The sequence below is a fragment of the Rhea americana genome, unplaced genomic scaffold (genome assembly GCF_003343005.1).
Source record: "Rhea americana isolate MKP2758 unplaced genomic scaffold, rheAme1 scaffold_168, whole genome shotgun sequence".
Taxonomy (NCBI): Eukaryota; Metazoa; Chordata; class Aves; order Rheiformes; family Rheidae; genus Rhea; species Rhea americana.
Genome location: NW_028185794.1, coordinates 387,366 through 411,523, shown reverse-complemented (window position 1 = coordinate 411,523; position 24,158 = coordinate 387,366). Strand labels below are relative to the sequence as shown.

General features: G+C 46.0%; 1 protein-coding gene across 3 annotated transcripts; it reads left to right on the top strand.

Annotated features, from left to right (window-relative positions):
- Nucleotides 1-734: 734 nt before the first annotated feature.
- On the top strand, nucleotides 735-23,140 carry SORD (sorbitol dehydrogenase). Of its 3 annotated transcripts, none has more exons than XM_085300695.1 (9): nucleotides 735-871; nucleotides 4,714-4,747; nucleotides 5,452-5,616; nucleotides 7,827-7,986; nucleotides 10,517-10,635; nucleotides 11,114-11,179; nucleotides 18,088-18,263; nucleotides 20,973-21,094; nucleotides 21,753-23,140. In XM_085300695.1, the coding sequence occupies exons 1-9, from the start codon at nucleotides 812-814 to the stop codon at nucleotides 21,916-21,918; spliced, it is 1,068 nt and encodes a 355-aa protein (XP_085156821.1). In that variant the 5' UTR covers nucleotides 735-811; the 3' UTR covers nucleotides 21,919-23,140. The 3 variants fall into 3 exon arrangements, with proteins under 3 accessions (XP_085156821.1, XP_085156822.1, XP_085156823.1); XM_085300697.1 differs by lacking the exon at nucleotides 735-871 and adding an exon at nucleotides 1,683-1,846; XM_085300696.1 differs by lacking the exon at nucleotides 11,114-11,179.
- The last annotated feature ends 1,018 nt before the right edge of the window (nucleotides 23,141-24,158 follow it).

The window sequence follows — 24,158 nt, the reverse complement described above, 5'->3', positions numbered from 1 at the left end:
TTTTGTTGAATTTTAGCCAAAGTACGTGTTACCATGTTTATACAAGCTTTACGCTGGCAGCAGAACAAACCAGACTACTGGATGCAGCATAAAAGTAACAGATGTATGGGTAAGTAATACTTGAAGCAGGACAAGACCTAGCTGTACAGCATTAAGGTCCAGAAAAACAGGGCCGGTGGGTTGGTGCTGCATCACAGCGTTTTATAAAGCACCGTTAAAGCAGATCTGCCCCTGCGTCACCTTGAGCCGGGTGCAGTGCCCCGGCCGCGGCCGAGGCCGGGGACACCTGTGCCGTGTGCCGTGCCGTGCCGGAGGGGGGGTCCCATGCCTGTGGCTGGGTAACCGGGGCTGCACCGAGGCGTGTGCGCGGCGGAGCTGAACCTGCTGCCTGGGCAGCTGCCGTGCGGGCAGGCGCTGGCTTGTGTGTGTTAATTCACGAGTGTAATTTCCTCCACATTGCTTGCGGAAAGGCGATATAAAGACATGGAGAGAGACGCGGCGGGCGGGGGTGTCGGGGGGGGGCTCTGGCCCCTCCAGCAGGACTGCCTGGAAGAGGCTTTTCCCGGCAGCAGCGGGGGGTGGCTGGGAGAGGGGTGCGGGGGAGGCCCGCCCGGATGCCCCCACCGCCCCCGGTCTGAGCCCTTCCCCGCTGGGGGAGGCCGAGTGAGGGGCCCAGGGCCGGGCCTGCAGGCTCTGTGTCGCGGGGCGGCGCCGGGGCAGAGGGCGGCCCTGCTGGCGGCCCTTGGACCCAGGTGCTGCCGCTGCCGCCGCTGCGCCGAGCGGAGCCGAGCGGAGCCGAGCCGAGCCGAGCATGGCGGCACTCGGGCAGAACCTGGCCGTGGTGGTGCACCGAGCCGGGGACCTGCGCCTGGTACGGGGCCGTGCCGCGGGGAGCGGGGCGGCTCCGGGCGATGCCGCGGCTCGGCCTGGCCCCGGAGGCCGGGGGAAGCCGGACTCGCGCTACCCCCGGTCGGGCCTCCCGCGAGGCCGCAGCCCTCAGCGCTGCCCGGAGCTGCGGCGCATGCGCCGGGGAGACGGCGGCGGCGGGGGCCGAGCGCCGCTGGCCGAGGGGCCTCGTCCGCCGCGACCCGTGGGGGGGGCTCCCTTGTGCCGAGTCAGCGAGCTGAACCGGCCTGGCGGGTGGGAGCCGAGAAGGGGGGAGGCTGCCCCGCGGCAGCGGTTGCGGCCTGCGGCGCCCTGCGGCCTCGCTGCCTCCGCACGGCCCCTGCGAAGGCCTCGGCTGCCTGGCACGCGGGCCGTCGGTGAGCGGGGCTGCCCGCCAGGCCGCCCTGCTGCCGTGCCCCCGGCGGAAAGAGAGCGTCGAGAGCCCCCGTCGTTTGGTGGATATTCCCAGGAAAAGGCGTTCCCCGAACATGCATTCGGTGGATATTCCCAGGAAAAGGCGTTCCCAAAATATAAAAAAGAAAAATGATGTGCAGCCAAATGCGTTGATGTCAGAACACCTTGCAGAGAGCAGGGCATTTATTTATTTATTCATTTTAAAATCACTGCTTCAAAGCGATTTTGCTGTTCTGGCTGCAAATGCTCGGACGTACTTGGGTGATGAGACATTTGTTGCACCGCTAAAGATTTATATTTGCCAGTTGGGTAGGTGCCAAATCAGAGAAGAAAGATTTCTGTGGGTGAACACTGACAGACAGTTTTCTGTACTATCAGTTGTGGTAGGATGGCCCGTAGGGAATACATGGACTCTGGACACCTGGAGCAGCTCGCTTGCGAGGTGATTGTCCTGGAAGCAGTGGATTTGTATCATTCAAGCGACACGTGCCAAGGCTAAGCAGCATTCGTGTCCTCTATTCCTGTCTGGCTCCAAGCCAACAGTGACGTAAGTGTAGTTTTCACAGAGACGTACATGCAGTAATAGCCTGACTTCTACTAGACGTGTAAGGAATTGCTGTAGAGAGTTCAAGAACCCATTTCTAATATACTGAGATTTGAACAGGCTTAAACACCCAGTGACTGTGGATGCTATCTCATCTGGTCTGTGTTGCCGGCCTTTAACCTGGCTTCCACCTAGATCTCTGAGATTTCCTTGGGACAGCCTCCTCTCCAGAGATGTCAAAGGTGGTCGTGTGCTCCCATGCCAGTTGGCAGGACCCCAGGGATACAATCCTCCTAGGCTTCCCCTTCAGATTTCCTTGGCGTGATTTGAATGGCAGTCATTGAATTGCCCCACTGAGCAATAACCAGACAGTAAAATCTGAGCTCATTATCTGCATTATTGGTGTCTAAAGTTAGGTAAGATCATCTTCCCCTTAATATGCATGCCCTTCTGCAGTCTTGTGGACCTATTTGCCATGGAGCAAATTCATAGTGAGCTCGTGGTGAATTCAGTAGTTGATCTGCACTCTGTAAAATGGTATTGGCTTCATTTTTGTTGTCTCCAAGGTTAGCACAAACTGCCATTTGCTGCCACTTGAGCATTTATTGTTTTATATGCATTTTTCATATCTTCTCTTTTATATGTCTCCAGTCATAGAAAACATTGCTGCATCTATTTCACATCCCCAGTTACACCTGTTGCTGTCTCTGTCCGGTGAACAGATGACCAATGAACAGAACATATATCCTAAAATGCTTTGGGGTCTTCCAAATCAATCGCTCTGTGTTTTCTGTAAATCAGACTAGAGGATTCACTTTCTTCTAGGCACAGCTTTTACTGGAAAAAAGGTGTTTTGCGGGCTGAGGAATGTCTTATGCACAACGTCTTCAGCTAAAAGTTGGCTTTTATCTCTAGTTGTGAACTCGTCTGTTCAGTCCCTTTGAAACAGCTGAGACTGTCTGTACCTGCACCTGATGTTTCACCAGGTGTCACTCTTAGGTATTTTCTATAGAATGAGATACACTTAGATCAACAGCTTTTAAAAACTCTTGCTCTGAGCTGTGTCTTCGGTGGGACAAAACAACCCACATAGAAAAAGATGTAGGTACAGTTCCGAACGATGAAAATATAAGTAGATTCAGTTGTACTCTGATTGACACTAATTGACAGAATTTGGTGCATCCTGCGCGCAGATGGCACTGATGGTTCAGCAGGTATTTTAACCATGATGGAAGAGTGATGTTTCAGAGAGATACATGCATGAGTCAATATTTGCCCAGCTTCCCCTCACCTTGCTCATCACTCTCTTCCCCCAGTTCTTGGTTACACTGCAGTCCCAAGCACAATCAGCCTGCAGGGTTGAGGTTACAGTGCAGATGAGTTGTATGTATTCCTACACTCATTGAATCTCATGTTGTTACCAGAATTTTACTTTTTGTGATGTTTAAAAGTACAAAGTACAATTTGAGGAGTACTACTGGGATTGAGCATGTATTTAATTAGTTAAAATACAGCACAGCTTTCCACAAAAACAGAGCGGGATACCCTGCTCTGTCTCCAGAGGAGGGAAGAGAAAATCTCATGTTTATTGCTGCATAGCAACTTCTAATTTGTGCAGCTCGTAAATGGAGGACTATTCAAAAGTGATCTTTCATCTCAAATTCAAAGATATTTTTTTCTTGATAAGTAGAAATTGAAGATGCTCTTGCAAAAAGATACAGTCAGAGATAGACAATGCAAGATGAGGTAACCAACATTAGGCTCATTTCTGCAACGTGTGCCAAATTGTAGCTGTAATTTTTAAACAGAGACTCTGTATAGAGGAGGGCTGCCCAAAGGTCTTCTGCCCAGTTTTGGCCTGTGGGTGAAGGGATCCAAGATGCATTTAAATGTGAGCAGCAAATGGATTATGAAGAGTTCATTGTTAGCACTAACCGCTTTGTTGGTTTGCAGAGACTTTCTTAAAGACATGATCTTAGAGATGAGTTTCTTATTGATTTGAAAAAATTAATTTTTTCACCATTTTCTTTCTTAAAATTAGGGAGATATGTATGGCTGAGCCTGTTAAAGGCTCGGAAATTCATATGCTGCTAAACTCCAAATTTTAGAGGTTGCAGACCAACATGACAGTGCACTGTCTTTCTAAAACCCAATAATATTATTTCTTTGTCCTTTGAAGTAGCCAAAGAAGTTCTGTGGGGACCTTTTAGGTGGATGGGTGACTTGGGGCTTTAACCTACCCTCTATAACTATTGGGTGTGTATGGTTAGCCTGAGCTGGCCTCTGTTCACAGTTTCCTTCCTTTCCTTTCCTTATTGTTCATGTCATGAGCAGGTGTTGTGCCAATTACAAGCAGAGGGTGTGACTTTAAATGTTGTTTATAGTATTATTTATAATTTATTTATATATTTAATATATAGTAACAATCGTTTATGTTATTTATGCTATTATGATAAGCAGTGAAATTTTAAAGCTTCATATAAATATTTAGTTCAAAGTCATCCCTGGTTGCAGAGAATGAATTTGTTCTCCGTATGAGGGATTCAGCTGAAACTTGAGGCTGTTCCAGGGCAGGGAAGTTCGGTTCATGGATTCTGTCTCCGTGGAGAAGTTACTGTGCAGTAAGTTAGTGCGTGAATTTACAAGCTGTCTGTGGGGTCACTCCTAACGGATGCTCACGTTACTCCACTGGGTAAGCAAAATGAGATGATGCACATTTATATCCTGCCTTATTGTCCAGCAACTTCTATGAGCAGACAGAACTCAAAATCTTTTCTGCTTACAGATTTACCTGGAGTAATCTAGACTGACCTCCCAGGCTTGTGCCTTTGTACAAACTGAACCTGTTTTTTTGTTTTTTTTCCTCCCAGGAAAACCGGCCAATCCCAGAACCAGGTCCCGATGGTAAGCCTACAGACTGCTTCTAGATTGCATTGTTATTTACTAATCTGTTTTCTTTTCCTGTTCTCTTCTGCCACTCTGTAATGCTATAAAAGCAGATTAAATATTTTTGAGGAAATATAAAATAATCCGGAAAAGAACACACAGCTGAAACAGGTCACACAGTGTGTCCCCTTGAAAAGAAGATCTAGAGCAATCAAAGATATATGCTGTTTTCTGGAGTTTTTTGCTTCCTGTTTCATCAGTTATATATTGCACATTACACAGCTCTTGGGACAGGTCAGATGATCTTATCTGAGGACTAAATAGGAAAGGAGTTTTGGCCAATAGCAGTTGAATCCACTAATTCTCTCCAGGACTGAAGTCCTAGCTTAGGGAGAAGGAGGAATTAAGTGTGATTGCGCTTCTGTTCTTGCTTAAATAAGATAGTAGCCACATCCTTCTTAGATTTCACTAGTTTTTATTGACAGGGTTCTTACTACATTTTAAGCTTTCCTCAGTTGTAAATCCTTATATAGTTTTGTATTTCAATAGACATGTCATGAATATGCCATCTGTTTAAAAGTATATATGCAGTGCATTTATTTAATCCTAGTAAATTTGGATGTTTCTGACCTGGTTGTGGGGCACTGGGACAGCAAGCTGGTAGTTGTCTCAGTATCCAACAGGTAAGATTTTTCTACAAAGAAACCTTCTCTTTCTCGCAGAAGTCCTCCTGCGGATGCATTCTGTTGGGATCTGTGGATCTGACGTTCACTACTGGCAGCACGGTCGGATTGGGGATTTTGTTGTAAAGGATCCCATGATACTGGGGCATGAGGCTTCTGGGACTGTCATCAAAGTGGGATCAGGAGTAACTCATTTGCAGCCAGGTGATTGGAATCAAATCTGTCTTTGTTTGTTTGTTTGTTTTCCTGTTAATCAGTTCTTGAGAAGGAATTGCCAGCAGGCAGTGCTTTTGTGTTATGTTTATTTATCTGATGTTCTGAGCCGTGAGTAGCACAGCCTGACCGTGACCACCTCCTTCAAAGAATGTCACTGCACTATTCAGCACCCAACTTGGCCACTGTAGTTTACGGTATTTTTTAGGAACGCTTTGTCCTGTGATATCTTGAGCTGTCTGAGTTTACTTTAGGGCAGAACCAAATGTATGGCAGTACAAGGTGCTTTCTGAAGAAGTTAGAAAAAGCTTCAGGAACTGTGTACATTGTTCTTGCCAGTAACCTGCTGTTAATGTTTCTTTGCTGCGTTCCTGAAGGGCCAAAAGGCCTCTCTCCTGCAGTGGAGAGAGGTCGCAGATGAAGCTCCACCAGACCCTGTGCTGTGACCTCGGCTATTCACTATGCTCATGAATGTCCTAGAAAATGGGCTGAGCAGCGAAGTTTGCAAAGTTTGCTGAAAATAGCAAGTTACGTAGGGTGAAGAGGACAAGGGAGAGCTAGCAGGAGTTGCAGAGACACCTTATAGGTGCCTGAGCAATAAGATGCAGATGAATTTCAGTGCAGGTGGGTGTGAAGTGGTGTCCATGGCAGAAGAAGCAAGACCATCTTCACATATAAAACCATGTGCTGACCATCACTGCTGAAAGTGAGACCATGGGCTCTGACAGTGCATGAAAACATTGGCTCAGTGCTTACTAATTATGAAAAATGCAAATCAGTGTCAGGAAAGGGAGGGAGACTAAATCAGAGAACATTCTTACATCTCTGTGTGCATCCCTACTGAGGCACTTCTGGAGCTCTGCATGCAGTTCAGGTCTTTTCATTTCCAAAAGGATATAAGAGGAGTGAAGAAGGGTCAGACGAGGACAACAAGATGACTGAAGATGTGGAACAGCTTCTGTGTGATGAGTGAGTAAGCTAGGAACTCAAGCCCTAAAGAGGCAACTCAAGGACATGTGACAGACATCTGAAGACTCATGGAGGGTAGGGAGAGGGCACATAAAGATCAGCTGTTCTCTGTCTCCTCCAGAACAAGAGAAAGGGGCTATGAGAACTATGTGCAGCATTCACATTAGATAAAGCAGATCTGCTGGCCTCTTTGGCAAAGAATGCTAAAAGTTTATGTAGTGGAAGAGAAATCTATTGTGGGTTACTAAATACAGAGAAATCACATCTAGCTTGGGAGGTCCTTGAGCTGAATATAATTGAAGGCTTGGAGAACACTAAATGAAATAATTGTATGTGCTTGTCCTGCTCCTCTCTCCCCCAGACATCTCCCGGTGGCCAAATCAGAGCTAAGGGTGTGCTGGGTTAGAGAGATCTTTACTTTGATCCATCCTCCCTTTGCTATATTGCCTGTATTGTGTCCAGTGAAGGCCTTTTGTTGGAGTTTCATCATGAGATTTGTCATTGATTGATTTCCTATGCCAAATAAAAAGAGTTCTTCCGTGTACTTTTTGTACTTGCAATTGTACTTTGATCCACAGTTGTTTTCTTTAGTCCATCCTGTGTCATGATTTTGGGTAAACAGTTACTCCTTGTACTGCGGCATGGGCCCTTTCAGCAGCCTGTATTACTGCATCGTAGCATCAAGGAATTTCTGTTCCCTGACAAATCCTGCCTGACTCTTGGGCATGCTTCTGTACCTTACTTTAGCTTTCTTCCTGAGGAACAGCTCTTTAGAGCTGGCAGCTTGGTGGCCAGCAGAGCTCACAGAGTCCAGACTATGTGCTACTCCTGTTACTAGAGTTTCTGAAAAAAAATTTGATCATGTGTGACTATGGGATTTCCAGGAGTGAGGGTGGGCTACCTTTTCAGTGGAAAGGGAAGATCTCCTAACGTTCACTGCAAGGCAGCTAGAGAGAGGTTTTTGTGTGGCTATGCCTCCATCTGATCTGTATCCATGTCTCTGAAACACCGGCTCTTTTCATGTAACTGTGGAGATCTTGGTGATGAGGCTGCTGCAAAGGAAGTGTTAGGAACTTTCCGACTGTGTGTAATGTGATCTTTCTCAGTTGGTAAGTGCCCTTATGCTTCTCTTGTGCTGGGTTTTCATGCTCTCTTCCTTGACCATTCTGAAGTACCCCTATCTACATGCCTACCTTTTCCCCAGGTAACACAGTCTACTTTCATCCTGGCAGGTGATCGAGTGGCCATTGAGCCGGGTGTCCCAAGAGAAATAGATGAGTTCTGCAAACTTGGACGCTACAACCTCTCTCCAACCATCTTCTTCTGTGCAACACCTCCTGATGATGGGAACTTGTGCCGCTACTACAAACACAGTGCCAGCTTCTGCTACAAGTCAGTCATTGTTCTTTTTGCAGCGAAATATGTGTTCCTTGGGGGGGGGGGGAAATTATCTGAAGCAATCACCTCTTGGCCCTTTTGAGTGTCACAGTGAGAGCTCGTTACTAGAATACGAAAGGTTCTATTGCTTTCTGATCTGTGAATAATGTATATGAGACTTGGATGGAAGCCACATTGCAAAGGGTTTGTCAGCCAGATGTAGTTATTCTCACTGGTGCTAGCCATAAACAAATAGTTCTTGCATATTTCCTAGGATATCACCATTGTTTTAACCTTTAATTTTTTTCCTTTTCCTACTTGGTCCCTGCTTTTGGTTTCTTTTCTGTTGCCTTGTTATGTCCTTGCCTTCTTATGACTGTACCTGGAGGTCTTTGCCTAATTCTTTAAGCTGAGCCAGCTTTATTGCTCCTTTTCAGAAAGCATCACATTGACTGCAAACACCTCACTTTATCAACTGAAACAAAGTCTTCCTAGTTAAAGCAGAACCGGAAGAGAAATCACCACTCTTGCCAAGCTACCTTTTGCATGGTACTGAGCAACCCCACTAAACCACCAGCAGTACAGATCTCTTTCATATCCAGTTCAGTGAACTTGAATACGTTCTTAACTGTAGCAGGACTTACACATGTGCTTAGCAGGAAGCGTGTACTTCAGTACTCTGGCAAATTAGGACAGTGGAAATTACGACACACAAACCTCTGCAACGTAACACCCATGTAAGCGCAGTTACACAAGGAGTTAAACATAGTCTAAGGTAGTGGCCCTATGAGACTGCTCTATCTCTGGAGCTTAATTCCCCTCTCAGTCTTTGTGGAGCAAGTACTTCTATGAACGGGCAGAGAAGAGCAGCCAAATGTGGCTGGAATCGATCTTTGGTACCGGTAGAGTTAGCATTCAGGATCGAATGAATCTGAAAGAGGTACGAGGATGCTTTTAGTTATCGTGAGAGTCTCAGGCAGAAAGTTCCTTCCAAAGCAGATCCCAAACAGCTGTTGGAAGATTGAGATGCTCTCCTCATGGGCCCAACTTCTCACTGTCCAGACCTGCTGTTGCTGATTTTCTCTGTTTTATTAAAACAAAATTTTCTGATATTTCCCAAGCTTTTGCTTAGGTGGAAGCAGCTGACAGCTGGTTTGTACCTATCCTCTTGCAGGGGCTTTTTTCTTCCTTTTTTTTTTTTTTTTTTTTTTTTTTTTTTTTTTTTTTTTTTTGTTTTTTTTTCAATTTGGATACAAATGACTTTGGCTAAAATTTTCAAGCTTAAGCTGCGAAACACAAACCTGGGATCTGGTGCTCCCGTGTTCAGGTAGGAAATGCCGTGGCCACCTGATGCAGAGCAGATTCCCTGGCATGGAGTCACTGTGTCAGCACAGATTTGATAAAAAACATTGACAGCTGAACTTGGTGGGCTGTCAGATGTTTGTACAGGTATTATTTGTCCTTCTGCAGCTGCCACAGAGACCCAGGACAGGCTCTGTGTTGTGCGGTCTGACTAATTTGGCAGAAATGGGATTATGCCACAAGGCTGCCCTCCCTGCTAGCAGGGCAGTGCACAGACTCAGGAGGAGCAAATGTGATGCCAGACTCTCAGGCACTCGAACTCTTGGAGTCAGCCCTTTAATGCCTCCTAGAGATATGAGATATGTTGATGTCTTGCAACTGCCATTAGACAACTATCATTGTGGTTACTTTGGCTTTGTGTTGGCCTGGCTGAGATGTGGCCTCAAGCTTCCCAGGGCTGTCAAAAAGAAGAGGTGTTTCAGCTCTGCTAGTACTAACTTTCCTCCCAGACACAGCTCTCGGCACCTGCTGTGGGAGAGGTTATGATGGTGACTTTCTGAAAGGCTACACTGAGCATTATGGGGCTGAGATTTGTTTCTTACAGGAGTAGAGAAGGGTCTCTCTCTGCTCTACTTTTTGCTGTCATCTGTGCCAGCTGCATTACACTGTCATTTCTGCCTAAAAGGCTTTTGATACCCACTTTATACCAGATGCCACATTTTTCCGGACTGCTGGGAAGGTGCACACTGGGGCCTGTCTACTGTTTGAAACACTATGTTTCCATGAGGATATCCAGAGGGTGACAGAGATGCCTGGTTCTGGCTACCTTTGCTTTATGTGGCATCATCATTGGCTTGTGTTAGGCAGGAAGGTGTTTTCGAAAGCCTGGATCTAAATAACTCCTGCCATATGAGGGGACTGGGAGTTCACTGATGGGTCCTAGCCACAATGCAGCCTTTGGGGTGATGTGTATGGAGCAGTGGGTTTTATTCCGAAGGGAGTGAGCAGCAAGGAAAACTGAGGATGGGCGTTAGGTCTGACTTGCTGAGTGCTGCTTCAGAGCGGGGGAAGAGGCAGTTCAAGCTCTTGAAATCCCTTCCAGCCCTGCATTTCTCTGTTGAAGGATGAGAGCATATTTTGCCACTTTGATTTAGACCTATGTTTGGTGTTTGAATATCACGTTTTTCTTCCATCACCCTGATAAACATCTTTGGTGAATATTGCTTCTGTCTGGTTCCTGCAGGCTTCCAGATAATGTCACCTTTGAAGAAGGGGCCCTTATTGAGCCCCTTTCTGTGGGAATTCATGCCTGCCGAAGAGCTGGAGTCACTCTGGGAAGCAAAGTCTTCGTGTCTGGCTCTGGTATGGTAGAATATGTTCAGACCTTGGGTTCCCTGCCTGCTGCAGCTCTGTGGAATGGAGGGTGGAGGACGATGTGCAAGCTGTGCTTCTAGGCTCAGCTGTAAGCATGGGTCATGGCAGAGCTGCATGGATACTGAGGGGTATCTTGAGGCTCTCCTTGCCTGTACTGCACTATAGCACCACATTTTGAGCAGTCCTACTCCAAAGTGCAGTGTCTGGGTGTGTTGAGCTTACCAGCTTGAGGGAGCGCAGGAGCAAGCAGTGCTTTCCTTGATCCTTCAGATATCAACATCTGCCCTGTCAGCATTCAGACTCCCTGCCCTGGGTACATGGTGATACTGTGATCCCAGAACTACCCCCCCTGGAAACACCATTGGAGCCTCCTTTAGCACAGGAACTAAACTCCTGGCATCTTCTGTGCTTATGGATGATGCTGTCTGGCAGTTGTGTATTTTCTCTCTCTCCCCTTTGTACCCAGGACCAATTGGCCTTGTTAACGTGCTTGTTGCTAAGGTGATGGGCGCAGCAGCTGTGGTAGTTACAGGTAAGTCCTTTTAACCCATAGGAATGCCTGTTTCTCATGGTTTAACACTTTGACTGGTTCCTAATAATTCCTTGAAGGCAACTGCTGGGGAAGGTAGTCCAAGCACAATGGAAGATCTATTCATGAATGCAATAGTAGTGTTCTTGTCTGGAGGGAATCCTAATAAACAACTCATTTCCCGGGAGACCTTGATCTTCCCACTAATTGGCATCTGTAAGAAGATGCAGGTTACAACTGCTGCTTCTCTACTAGATTAGCAGCCCAAGATAATTACCTCTGCTTCCTAGCAGAGACATGTTGTGTAGGTGCATAAATGACAAGCTAATGAGCAGTCCTTGGATCAAGCCCAGAGACTTCTGGTAGACTTTAAGCAGGTCTTTGGTAAGAGAAATTGCATCTTTATGTCAAAGTGCTGAATTATAAAAGCTCTATTTGCTCCTAGTGCCTCTGATCACTAACTTTTCCTTTTATTTCCATTTTGAGCTGTTCTGACCTCAACTTTCAGCTGTCAGTTATTGCTGCACATTTGGCTCCTAGATCATGGTGCCCTGAGTATCAAACTTCCTCTTCCCTGTAGGGCTTATAGAATTTGATTATATTTCCTCCTCCGTTTTTGCACTGATAAGTCAAGTAGTCAAGTACCACAGTGTATTTTATACCTTTTTTGGAGCTATTCTTGGAGCTTCACACTGAACAGTTTTTATTTATTCCTCTTGTAGTAATAGGTGATAGCCTGGACACAGTGTTTCCTCAGTCCTTTCGGTGTTCAGCCACGTTGTCCCTCTTCAGTGCTTATTTGATGTCCTTCTTACTGCTCTTCTCATTTTCAGCTGGTTATCCATAATGACCTAGAGGGCCTCTCATAAAAGGACCTTGCTTATATAACTGTGTTCTGGGACTTCTGTATGCTCTAGTATTTGGTTAGACTGTTCTTCTGCTGAATGTATAGGTTCAGTCATTGCTCATATCATGCTCACAGTGCAGTGTGTTGACTCACAGTCTTTTGGCCAGCTATAACTGGCACTGGGACATCAGATGGGTGCTCCTGTTTGATATCCACAGGACTACAGGAGAGCTGAGATTGGAAGAGACCTCTCGAGATCGTCTAGTTCAGCCTCCTAGCTATTTCTGTGAGAAATGTTGGTGTGAATGTTTTCCTGGACATTTCTAGTCCAACTGCTGCTTGCAGCAGGACTGTCACCTGCAGTGGATCAGATCAAGCATGGTTTTGTCCAGCTGAGTGTAGAAAACCTCTGAGAATGGAGATTCACACCTCTCTGGGAATCTAGTCCAGAACTGCATGGCCTCCTAATGAAGAAGTTTTTCCTGGGGTCCAATCTGAACTTCCCAAACTGCAATTTTTGTCTGTTTCCCCTTGTATTATCTGCGGCTACTGAAATTAGTTTCTCCATCCTTTTTTGTAACTGTCCTTCTGACACTGAATGGCTCCACATGGCCATAGGAAGTTCTTGGTGCCTGATTTGTCAAGTCAGGAAGTTTGGCTACATAGAATTAACCCCTTCATATCTTTAAGCCTTGACGTAAGTAGTCATCCTGACTTGTACACATCTTCCTGCATGACAGGTGTTTGTGTGAGAGGTTCAGAGGTGCCCATGCAGGTGCTGTCCCTTGTCAGATATTTTGTGCATGATGTGGGCAGGGGAATGGATTTTCTTTGGCTCTTTGCCCCAGGGGATTTTGACATCCTTCTCAAGGAACTGTTTTTTTCTGGTGGCATTAGGAGCCAATACCTGTGAGCTGATTGTCTGCCCACAAAGGCTCTCTTGTACTTTGCTACCAGATTCTTTGAATTCATTGCCTGGAGTTGTTAGGATGTTTTTATCTGTGAAAAGCTTTGTCTGCACAACACATTTAAAACTGATTACTTCAAGTATCTGTGTTTGTCTGGAGAAGCTGCATGCAAATCTAGAAATCTAGAAGAGTCTTTTTCCTGACCTGGGGAGAGCTCACCTTGTATTGCTTCAGCAATGTTTTTCTGTGGCATAGCTGGAGTCAGCAAATTTTGGAAACTTACATTTCTGCCAAGGAGTTGGGTCCCTTTCCTATCATTCCTGGAGAGATGCTGGCACTGTAGCTGGAGGCTAACATTCAACGCTACCCTTCCCAAAAGCTTGCGTGCACCAGACTTTGGCTTTCTTCCCAGTTATGGCAGCTTGCCTGATAAAAGATCTTATAAAAGGCTCTTCTGATAACCTTTGCTCCTTTCCCAGAAGTGATTTCATCCTGGCAAGACTGCTGTTCTCCCATTTAGGGGATTGCATGCAGTTGGGTGCAGAAGAGGTTGGTTGATTTGTTTCCTGACTCTTCATCTTCTCTATGGTCTAAAGCTTTCTGCACTCTGCTACTGAAGGGATGTGATTGATATTTATGGGAAACCTCCTGTCTATCTTTGCTGCGGATGTTGCTGTTGCCCTGAGAAGCTGTTTTTCTTCTTAAAGGGATCTAAAGGAGCAGCCTTATTCCCCAGCAAGTGCAGTGACAGTCTGGTTATTCCACTGACAGTGTTAGGCCTTGCTTGGCCTGTCATTAAAGGGACTCTTAGTAATTCCTATGTAAGAGAAATTATTCCACTTGTGCTGTCTAAGTCTGAAATCCCTGGTGCTGCTGCCTTGTGCTCCAGAAATCCTGGAAGTCTGTTTGGGGAAGATGAATAATGGAAAAGAATTCAAGTTCTGTCTGAAGGATCATCAATGTAGAAAGTATGAGAGCTTCAAGGATATTAGCCCAACATAGAAAGTGTGAGAACTTCAAAGATTTTCGCCCATTCAATTGCATCCATTGGTTAACCATCACAAGAAGCTTAAGTGCAATTTGATCACTTCTGTGGGAGCAAAGTTACAAGAATGGACTACAGACAAAAACTTAATTAGCTCCAGTGGCCAGAAGTGAAAATGAAATTCTAACTAGAACCAGTATGCGGCTCTGTAACTGTATAACTGATCAGTTTCCCAAGCATTGAGTTGGGTTCAGCTAAGTTTAAAATCCGAATAACAAACTCAAAATGTCTGAGCTCTAGATAATACAGTAACCTTCTCATTTTATATAACTTGCAGATCTATCAGCCTAAGTAAATGCTTAACAATGATTCACTTATGCCAGCTATACAAAGATGTTATTACAGTCCTGACTGAGTCTGATAGTACTGCTGGTGTGATCCATATATCTATCCTACATGATGACTTCCTTCCTGAGTGGATCAGCAAACTAGAGGGCAACTATAGGAGAAGTGTGGAGTATGCTCTGTGGTTTTTGCTGCCCGTCAGCTACTTCTGTGGCCACTTTGAGGTGCATTGGCTGACAGAGTGGGCTTTCTCTCCAGAAGTATATCTGTTCCTCCTCTGGCAGGCTGCCCGCAGGGGCGCTGCCTCTGGATGTGTTTCTGTCAAAGGGATGGTATAAAATATACTAGCAAATGGCCAGATATGATAAAYGGCTGAATCCAGCTTTGTCTGCTGCATGTTGGTGTTCCGAATAGGACACTTTGTGGGGAGTTCGACCCATTGCCGGGAGTACAGTTGAGCCCCTGCGGCCTCCTTCCTGTGCACCAGCATGTGGGAGACACCAGCTGTGCCAGGCAGAAGTGCTTCTTGACTCTTCAAGTGCCTTTAAAAGAGCAACTCTTGCTCCTTGGTAGGCCTCAGAGTGCAGCTGAACTAGCAGAGCATCGAGCATGACTGTACACGTTACCTGAGGCCCAATGCTCAGGGCCTGGGAAGGACAGAAATGACTAACACCTTCTTCAGCCACAGGAAAGAGCTCAAGCCAGGGTTTCCAAGGTGATGTTACTCTTATTTTTTAGCCTTGAGTTTTCCTACTTCATTTACATTTTATTACCCTTTGTTCTCTCTTCTTGAAACATCCTCCACAGGTCTCCTGGGTACTTATCTTGGTGGGTGTGCCTGCACCTGGTATCCTGAGCCTTTTTGCTGCTGGCAGGGGCATGTCTATGGCCTGCCCTTTCAGTAACATCACATTCGCTGCATAAGGGGCAGGGCAGATGCCCTGCTTCCTTCCAGCATGGGAGCTGAGTCAGAGTGGCTCATGTTAGGGCAGTGGCCTTGACAGGGTTATAGCTGTCTCTCTGTCTTCCAATCTCCTTTTCCCTCATTGTTTTCACCTTGCCCTCATCTCTGATTTCTTTGAAACCAGGAAAGAAGCTATGCCGTCATAGGAGGGGTATGTTCTTTGTGGTGGACTCATTGTGTGTCTTGGAGAGAAGACTTGTGAATGCTATGGTTTTCTGAGTTTCAAGCCTAGGACCACTGGCTGGAGAGACTTGCCCACTCCACCGGCTCTGACTTTGAGAAGTCTTGGCTATTACAGCTAATTTTCCACCTTTGATCCAGGTTTCTCTTCTAATCCAAAGACACAGGCCTCTTTGGACCACTGCTTCAGTGCACAACAAAGAGGTAGTTTCTGTCTTGGAGGTGCCACTATTCTTTTCCATTGTCTACCTCCACATGTCTAGAGATGTTCTGGCCCTAGTGGGTTCTGGAGAGGGATGGATAGGTTCCTTCCAGGGAACATGAAAGAGATGAGATGAACAACGTGGCTACTCAGGGCAACTTGCTCCATGGTACTGGCCAGGGCTTCATCTTCAACTTCAACCAAGAATTTGTCTTCCATAGGCATGTCAGGACAGGTTGCGTGAATGTTCTTAGCTTTACTGAGATGAGTTCTTTCTTAGGGCTCTCAGGGTGAGTTCTCCTTGAATACAATTCACTTTTCTTGAATCAACAACTCTTTTGCCAAGCTCCAAGTCAAAGGATGCCTGTTCTTGTGTGAACCATTACTATGCCCATGATGGTCCTGGTCTCCTGGTGTGCTCCTGTCCAGACTGACCAGTCACAGTGTGCTTCTTTACATGCGGCCAATACCAGGACCCCTTGACTAAGGCCAAACCTTGCTGGTGCTGGCTGTGTTCTGGAGCAAATTGTTTCCTTGCCTTTATTTCCTCTGGAAGACCAACAGTATTGTGATGGCAACTACTCTGTGCCCAGAGATGGGCAAGGAAGGATAACTCCTTGAGGCCATTAGTTATGGGCTATTTTAGATTTTTTAGGTCTTTAAAACACATATTTAAGGAATTGTAGAGATTCCTCTGGACAGAGTACCATAGTACAGCCATATCCTCACAGACGTTTATCTTCACCTACCTTGTTTCTCTGGGTTAATGAGACATCCTAGACCAAATCTATTGTTATATTGCGCTCACTTTCTCTTACATGCTTGCCTTATAATTCATCTGTGGCAGAAACTGCCTTGAGAAGCTCTCAGCAGCCTCTGGCCCTGTTGTAAGAAGGGTAAAAGGACGGGAGATAATCTGTAACAGCAGGGACTCACTTAGTATTGCCAGCTAATGCATTCTGCATTTCACTCAGCTGAAAGCATCTGCTGATAGTTGAGCATTGTGTGCTCACACATTGAGGAAGCCCTCAGAGAACACTTGATCTCCTCTCATTTGGTATTGTTAGAAGTGGAACAGCCAAATTAAAGGTCCTCTGAGCACAGGGTGATATCTCCGGTCAGGAAGGCTTCTTGGTGCTGTGTTGTCCATAGCTGTGGAATTTCCAGCCACAACGGAGCAAAGTCAGAGTGACCTTGCCTCTGCCTGCAGTGCCCAGGACGTTCTTGAGGAGACAATGTGAGCTATAGCAAAGTACCTTATCTTAAGAGCCAGAGAAGGAAAATGTAAGAAATGAGAGGTGAGACTTGCCTAGTTGTAGGCTCTTGCCTAGAATAACTTGCTGAGCTTGTGTATATTGTGTTTTTCTTACAGTCCTGTTCCACTAGTGGATTAAGGTTCCCACTGAATTAGTGAAGCTGCTTCATGAGAGTCATTGCCAGAGAGGCACTGAGCAATGCAGGATTAGACAGTGGCAGCTGGCAGCTTTGGTAAGACATAACTGCACTTTTCAAGGCAGGTCAAGAATAGCTTAGCACTCCCCCATCTGTCCTGTTCTTCTACTACCTTTTGCCTTTTCCTGCGCTAAGGTTCCTCTGCTCTGCAGTGAGTGTTGAGACTGCAACATGCATTAGCCCAAGGCAGGCATGGTAGCAGCACTGCCACACCAACATGGTTAGTATAAGTGCACCAGAGCTTGGCCACGGCTGTTCATGTTGCAGTCACATCCGTGCTTGTAATTTCGATGTGCATGCTCTTTGGACTTAAGCATGACCTTCTGATCTGTCTTGGCACTGTAGCCTCTTGGTGCTCCTGCAGTACTGAAGGAAAATTTGGAGACCTATGAAATGACGTTCTTAGAAAACTGCTCTGGAGTCTGGCAGTTGCAGCTGTTCCTTCACTTGCACATTGCTTCAGATGGTGTGCTCTTGTCTATGAGTTTGGAGAATTTGCGCTTTGCCTCTTTGAAGCATACCTATCCCTGCAGCCAGAAAATCTGTGGCATCTCCTGGGTCTTAAGTTGTCCCCATTGCTTATTCTTCTCTGCCTGCCTAGAAAAATCATCAGATCTCCTCCACACCTCCTCCCTGACAGTTGTGTGAATTTGAGGGAGGGAACTTAGACACTTTCCTTGCCTGGTTTGTGCTGCTCTACAAGCACATGTTGAGCCTCTAGACAAAAGTGCCTGCATCAGGGCTTCTTTAGGGTGACATCCTGCATACTTTAAGGATGGGAAGCCCTTTGGTTTGACGGGCTGCATAAATTTTGAGAAAGTACTAGAGGATGGTAGTTTCCCATCTTGTCCTACCATGTAACAAATGCTAATTTCTTTCCTGAGATAGATGACAGCTGGTCGCCTAACAAGGTAGCTGTGTCACCACTGTCGAGACATCACGTGAGAAGTGAATTTCAAGCTCAGATTTTACCTCTGGCTCTGCTTCGTATAGTGCTCTAGTTGTTGACTTGTATCATCTTTTCCCAGATTTATCTGCCTCTCGTCTGCAGAAAGCCAAGGAGATAGGGGCAGATTTCACCATTCAGGTAAAGAATGAGACCCCGCAGGAGGTAGCCTCCAAAGTAGAAAGTCTGCTTGGCTGCATGCCCGATATAACCGTGGAGTGTACAGGAGTGCAAGCCTGCATCCAGGCTGGCATTTATGTGAGTATCACTTGTTCCTGGGGTATAGTACTGGCATTTGCTTTCCTTTTTCTGGGACACAGCAGCAAATGACGTTATTCTGCTCTTACAGTGCTTAGTCTCAGGGGCCTTGGTGGAGATGCTTGTTAGAGACCAAACTAAGAGAGACAACTAAGCAGATTTATGTCTTTGCAGACATCATGGGGACAATCTGATTTGATACTCAGATACATTACCACTTACTAAAGAGATTACAGTAAAACTCTGAAACCTGAGCATGACTAAACAGCAGTGTCAGGGAGCTGGTAAAAGTAAGATCATAAAGTAGAAACTGTGTTCAAGTGGAGAGAATAATAAAGTGTGTAAGTTCTGGCAGGTGAAGAAGGCAGTTAAAGAAGGGATTTTTTTGTTGTCCTCAACTGCCTGATGAGAATTTGTGGAGAAGATAGTGCAGACTCTTCTCAAGGATTCAAAGGACAAAATACAAAAGGGACAAGTTACAAGAAGAGTAATTCCAGTTGTGTGCAAGCCCCCCCCCAGAATTTCCTATGGGGTGAGTGTAGCATTGAGACAAGCATGAGAGAGGTGGTGGAAATCTCCATCCTTGGAGATGTTCAATACCTGGATGGATGCGACTCTGAGCAGACTGATGTCAGATCAGTTTGAAGGTAGATCTGACTTTGAAATTGGCCATGTTTTCAGTAAGAGGTTGGACCAAACAACTCCAGAGGTCCCTCTTGGCCCAAATCTTTTCTTGGACTCAATATATTGCAAAATCAAAAGAAGGCAGTTGAAAAGAGAGTTTCAAGAACAACTCGTAAAAAGCATAAAAGCTGTGAAAAAATTTGCCTTTTGCCAAGCACATTGGGAATAGGAGGCCTCTAAGGCAGTCCATAAAACTAGTAAACAACCTAGGGGTAAAAGCATCAGGACCAGAGTCACAGGAGAATATTTGTTATATACATCTACTGTAGGACTCTGTGTTCATCGTTAGTGAGGCTCCCACACTGGAATCCTTCCTCAGAAAGTGAACTTCAGAGTCTTTTCCACTGTAAAACATCAGCAGAAGAGAAGGCAGAATACACTGACAAAGCAAATAAAAAAACCCCTATCAATCGTGACCTATAGGGTCTGAAAGGCCTTTGGCCTCTGTTGGTACTGCTGTGGCAGAGAGGATTAGTTTTAGCAAATCTCTATGAAACCATTTACAGAAAAAGAGTAGGGTAGGGTAGGGTAGCGTAGAGGATCAATGTGCCAGTGGCAGCTCAAATATTGTTCCTGTTCTGGGCTCAGCTGACTCCTGGCAACCCCTGCAAGGTGAATTGCCCAAATCCCCTTTGAAGTGGGATAATGCTAGTCTGGTCTTGTCTCTCCTGAAAACCACCTCACAACTTTTACCTGCCCTCTTAAATCTTCAGACTCTTTGACAGCATGGCAGTGGTGGCAATTCCCCAGACATAAGCTGACCTCCAAGAGAGTTCAAGAAACCATCCCAAAAGAATGATTTAATTGTAGTTGTAAATTTTGATAACATGTTATAGATACAACATGGAAAATTCAGGTGATACAGTGATACGAAGTATTTGCTGTTAGTAATTACCTTCATTCAGGATGAAAATAGAAATAAGAAGAAAATAGTTTTTTATATATTCAGAAGTTAATGTTATTTTAAAGAGAGTTCTGGAAACACAAAGGAGATTCTGCAAGCCTGTCATTTAATTTTAAGTCTGTAGTAGACCTTAGTGTAGTATTTCTCGTAAGAGAACCTAGGATATATTGTTTGGAGTGACTTGTGTTTTGAATGATGAGCATCCACTTGGGGAGGCTCAGGAGACCTGGACTGTGCTCCTGATTTTGATACTGGTTTGCTGGCTGGCTTTGGGCCAGGAAAATCTGATCCAATTCCTCAGCTGCCTTCCCTCGGAGCATGGACTTTATGAGGACTTAATTGCAGCAAAAGCTTTTGGGTGTTACTGTAATGCGAATACTGATTTTCCCAGCTTGTCTCTTGTGCCTTGGCTATGTGGCATTAAAATGTCAGTATACATGTACACCCAGCACATGGTGGTTTCTGCCAGTGGGGTGCAGGTGGATTTGGTCTGCTCTTATTCTGGCCATACATGTGCTGTGGGCTGCTTCTGATGAGAATTTTCCTGCTGCCTGTGGCCTTAGCTTGGACTTCAGGGTTAGAAATGTAGAAGAGTAGGATGCTTCCGCATATGAATGATGGTTGAGGAGAGGGGCTTAGTAGTCTCAAAACCTTTCTAAAGCCCCATAGTGATGTGATTACCTGTAAATCAGCAACATCATCTCTAACTTTCACCATAGCTAGATGGTTATGTGCTTTTTAAAGCTTCTTTGTGGCTCAGCTACATTTCAGGCACATAAAAACTTGGAATATCAGGCTCTTAGACATTTTAAATCTCTCCAATTAAAATCCAGAAAGCTTTTTCTACTCTTAAATGCCAGGCATTTTTCAGAATGGAATTTAGATACCAAAATCCTTCAGGAATTTTCAGAAAAATATTTCCTGAGTGGTATTTATCACATTTCACACTCATGGACTCCTGACAGCATCCTGCCTCTCCCCTGGCTTCTGTGTTGTTGTCCAGGCAGTGTGTTACAGCCACAAAGAATGATTTTATTTTTTACAGTCTACTGTGAAGGCTCTGGCTGTAGTGACTAACTTTCTTTAGCAAAATAAAATGTATTTGTGTATGTGTTCTTCAGGCCACTCGCTCTGGCGGGACCTTGGTGCTGGTGGGACTAGGGCCTGAAATGGTCACTGTACCCATCGTTAATGCTGCCGTGCGGGAGGTGGATATCAAGGGGATATTCCGCTACTGCAACACGTGAGTCTTGTGCAGGGCTGGGTGGGCTGAAGTGTCTCAGTGTGTCTCATCCGCAGTGTCCTTAAGAAATTCTTGTTTTCTGCAAGGAGGGAGAAAGTGAAAAAGCTTGTTTTTCCTTACAGTTGGTTAAACCTCATGTCACTCTCAAATATGCGCACTGCAGGGCAGACAGCTTGGCTGGTTTATCTTGCACTTTATGCCTCGATTACTGGAACAATCCTGCACTACAAACCCAATCACAGTAAAGCAGGCGAGTTGATCAGTTGATGGGACCTCCAACCCAATGCCCCATTTCAAACAGCAGATGGTGCCAAGAAATGTAGAGACCCTTCAAACCCTTTCGCTGTTGCAAACAAGCCAAAATGAAAAAAGTATGTAATTAACATTTGTGCCTTCAACTCCTGTGCTCTGTAGCAAGGGAAGGCCAGGTGCTGGCATTTTGGAGGAGTCTGGCTTGTCTGCAAGTGGACTGTCTCATTGTGAAAGCCATAGTGGGCAAAATTCCCCTTGCTTCCCTGGACTGTACAAATTATTATAGCAAACTCTGGCTCTTCCTTTGTCCTTTGCTGGGGCTCTTGGAGAGCAAAGACCTTCACAGAGGCCTCCTGGACCCAAGCCAGCAACTGCTCTCATGTCCTGTTCTACATTTCCCTTCCAGGTGGCCCATGGCAATTGCTCTTCTTGCATCCAAGCGCATCAACGTCAAGCCCTTGGTTACACATCGCTTCCCATTGGAAAAGGCTCTGGAAGCATTTGAGACCACTAAGAGGGGTGAGGGAATAAAAGTTATGCTGAAGTGCGACCCCACTGACCACAGCCCCTGAGATGTAGTGGTGCCCGGCCCTTTCCCCTGTTACGCTGCCTGTATGTGACTTGACGGATGAGGCCATGGGAGGCTGATGTATGGCTGTTGCATGTTCTCAGTCACCTTATGCAGGCACTCCTTTGTATTAGAGCTATAAAATCAGACTACAATGACAGTGAAGAGCACTGAGGGGTATTTACAGCTAGCTACAAATGAAGAACCTATAGGAAATAGTTTGAGACAAAATGCTGCTCTTTGATTAGAGACCTTGATTTGCACAGTTGGCTCTTCTCCAGCAGACCATATGCTCTGAAAAATCTGGGTTTCTCTGCATGTGTTGAGCAGAGTGCTTCCCTTGTGCATGTTCCAAGAAGTGCCCATGTGGCCCTGGGGGTTTGTCTGTGGACAGACGGTGGGAGGACATCACCTATGGCAAAAATGGATGAGAAGACTGAAATGCTGGTGCTGTGCCTTCCTGCCCCAGCACTACCCTAAGAGTGCTTGCCACAGCTCTTCCTGCATACAAATCCCTGGGCATAGGATAGCTGTACCTGAGTATTCTGCCTTCCAGTTATGTGTTTCCTTGAGGATGCTCGGGGGGTTGAATAGCCTGTAGGACAAAGTCTGGCCAGCCCATTTCCATGGAACGCAGCCTTACATTCAAGTAATTCCCTCCATGCTCTTTGCAAGYAGCTCTGGAACAAACTGTAGGCCCAAAGCCTAGATGCCAGGGCTTTTTTGGAGAAGCTAGTCTGGAAGCTGGCTAGGGCTACGTATCTGCCATGTAATCCTCCCCCTCCCCCAGCAGCTCCCGATGGGGCAGAATGAACCGCTGCAGAGCAGGGTGTAGTGTGTTTGCAGCAGAACTGCCCTGTCTCCAGCGAGGAGTGTAGAGAGCCCAGTCSTAACCTGGGTAACCCACAGATGCAGATGACCGTGACCCCTGAGAAGGGGCTGCTGTCGAGGGCACAGGTTTCTTTTAGCATGGAGGGATGTACAGGAAAGAGGTGAGAGGACAGCATCACTCAGATGTTTTCCCACTGCAAAGGAATCACAGCTTGATATCAGAGCTTCCTGCTGAGTTTGTGAGCTATGACTGAGGTACTAATGTGGCAGCAAGTTGCAGATAACAAAATCTAATTGTAAATTACAGTTGTCTTAATTCTAATACTAGGAGATCAATCCAAGAATCCTCTCTTGGGCCGGTACTGAACTTTACCCAATAAATGCTTCCTACCTGATGAATGTATGTCCCTTGGAGCTTTGGGTGATTGGTTTGGAGGGATCTGTGGCTTTGCAGCTTGGGGACCTTGCTCTCATTACAGCATCTGGTCTTGTGTGGTTCAGCGGGGAGAGCTGGGGAGGCTGGTCCTTCAGAAAACCCTCTGCATGTCCTGTGCTATACTCAGCTCAGCTGTTGAGAGGTTAAACTGCCAACATGCTCACCACCTCCAGTTACACCCAGAAGCTGAGAAATGACTGAGAAGGACTTGGAGGTGACAGGGCTGTGCTGGGTGTCTGGYGGAAATTCAACAAGGCCCAAGTTCACCCCTCCCCCTTTGGCTGGGTCTCCTAAYGCAAAAGCAGCCTGGAGAAATAAGGTCTACTGGTCAACCATCAGCCACAGAGGAAAGGGTTGGCAGCCCTGCAGTCAAGCTGAGTTGCTCCTAGCTGCTTGGAAAAACTGGTTTGCAGRGAAAACTTCTGGGCTGTGGAACAAGGAGATTGCCACATTCCCAGGGTGCAGCTCAGTGGGGGCACCTATCTYTTGCAGATCGCCTGGCTGGTGCGCTGCCCAGCCGCAGCAAGTGGTGGGAGAGCTCACAACTGGCAGGGCCATGCGACCTTAAGTGATGACCCAACCACTTTTGGCATTGATTCTCTTGCCAGGCAGCTGTCTGCAATACAGCTTTCAGCATGGACTTCTACACCTTGATTCATTCAGAGGGGGTCTCACTGGTGGCTTGGAGAGGCTGGCCCTTTTGAATTAACCTCTGAAAGATGTTGAACAGCCTCTAAGATGATTTAGGCCAGCCTGTTAGGCTATGATTTATGCAGAGGTGTGTGTGTATGTATTTATATTTTATATAAATATATATATATATATATGTATATGTATATATAATTGCAGAGGTAGCAAAGTTAATTTTGGCATGGGTAGATGCCTTCAAGGCCACACTGTTACAGGGCTAAGACAACCTAGTTGGGCTTCCCTTAGCAGGAAAAAATGATCAAAAAGTAACTACTCATTTTACTCTG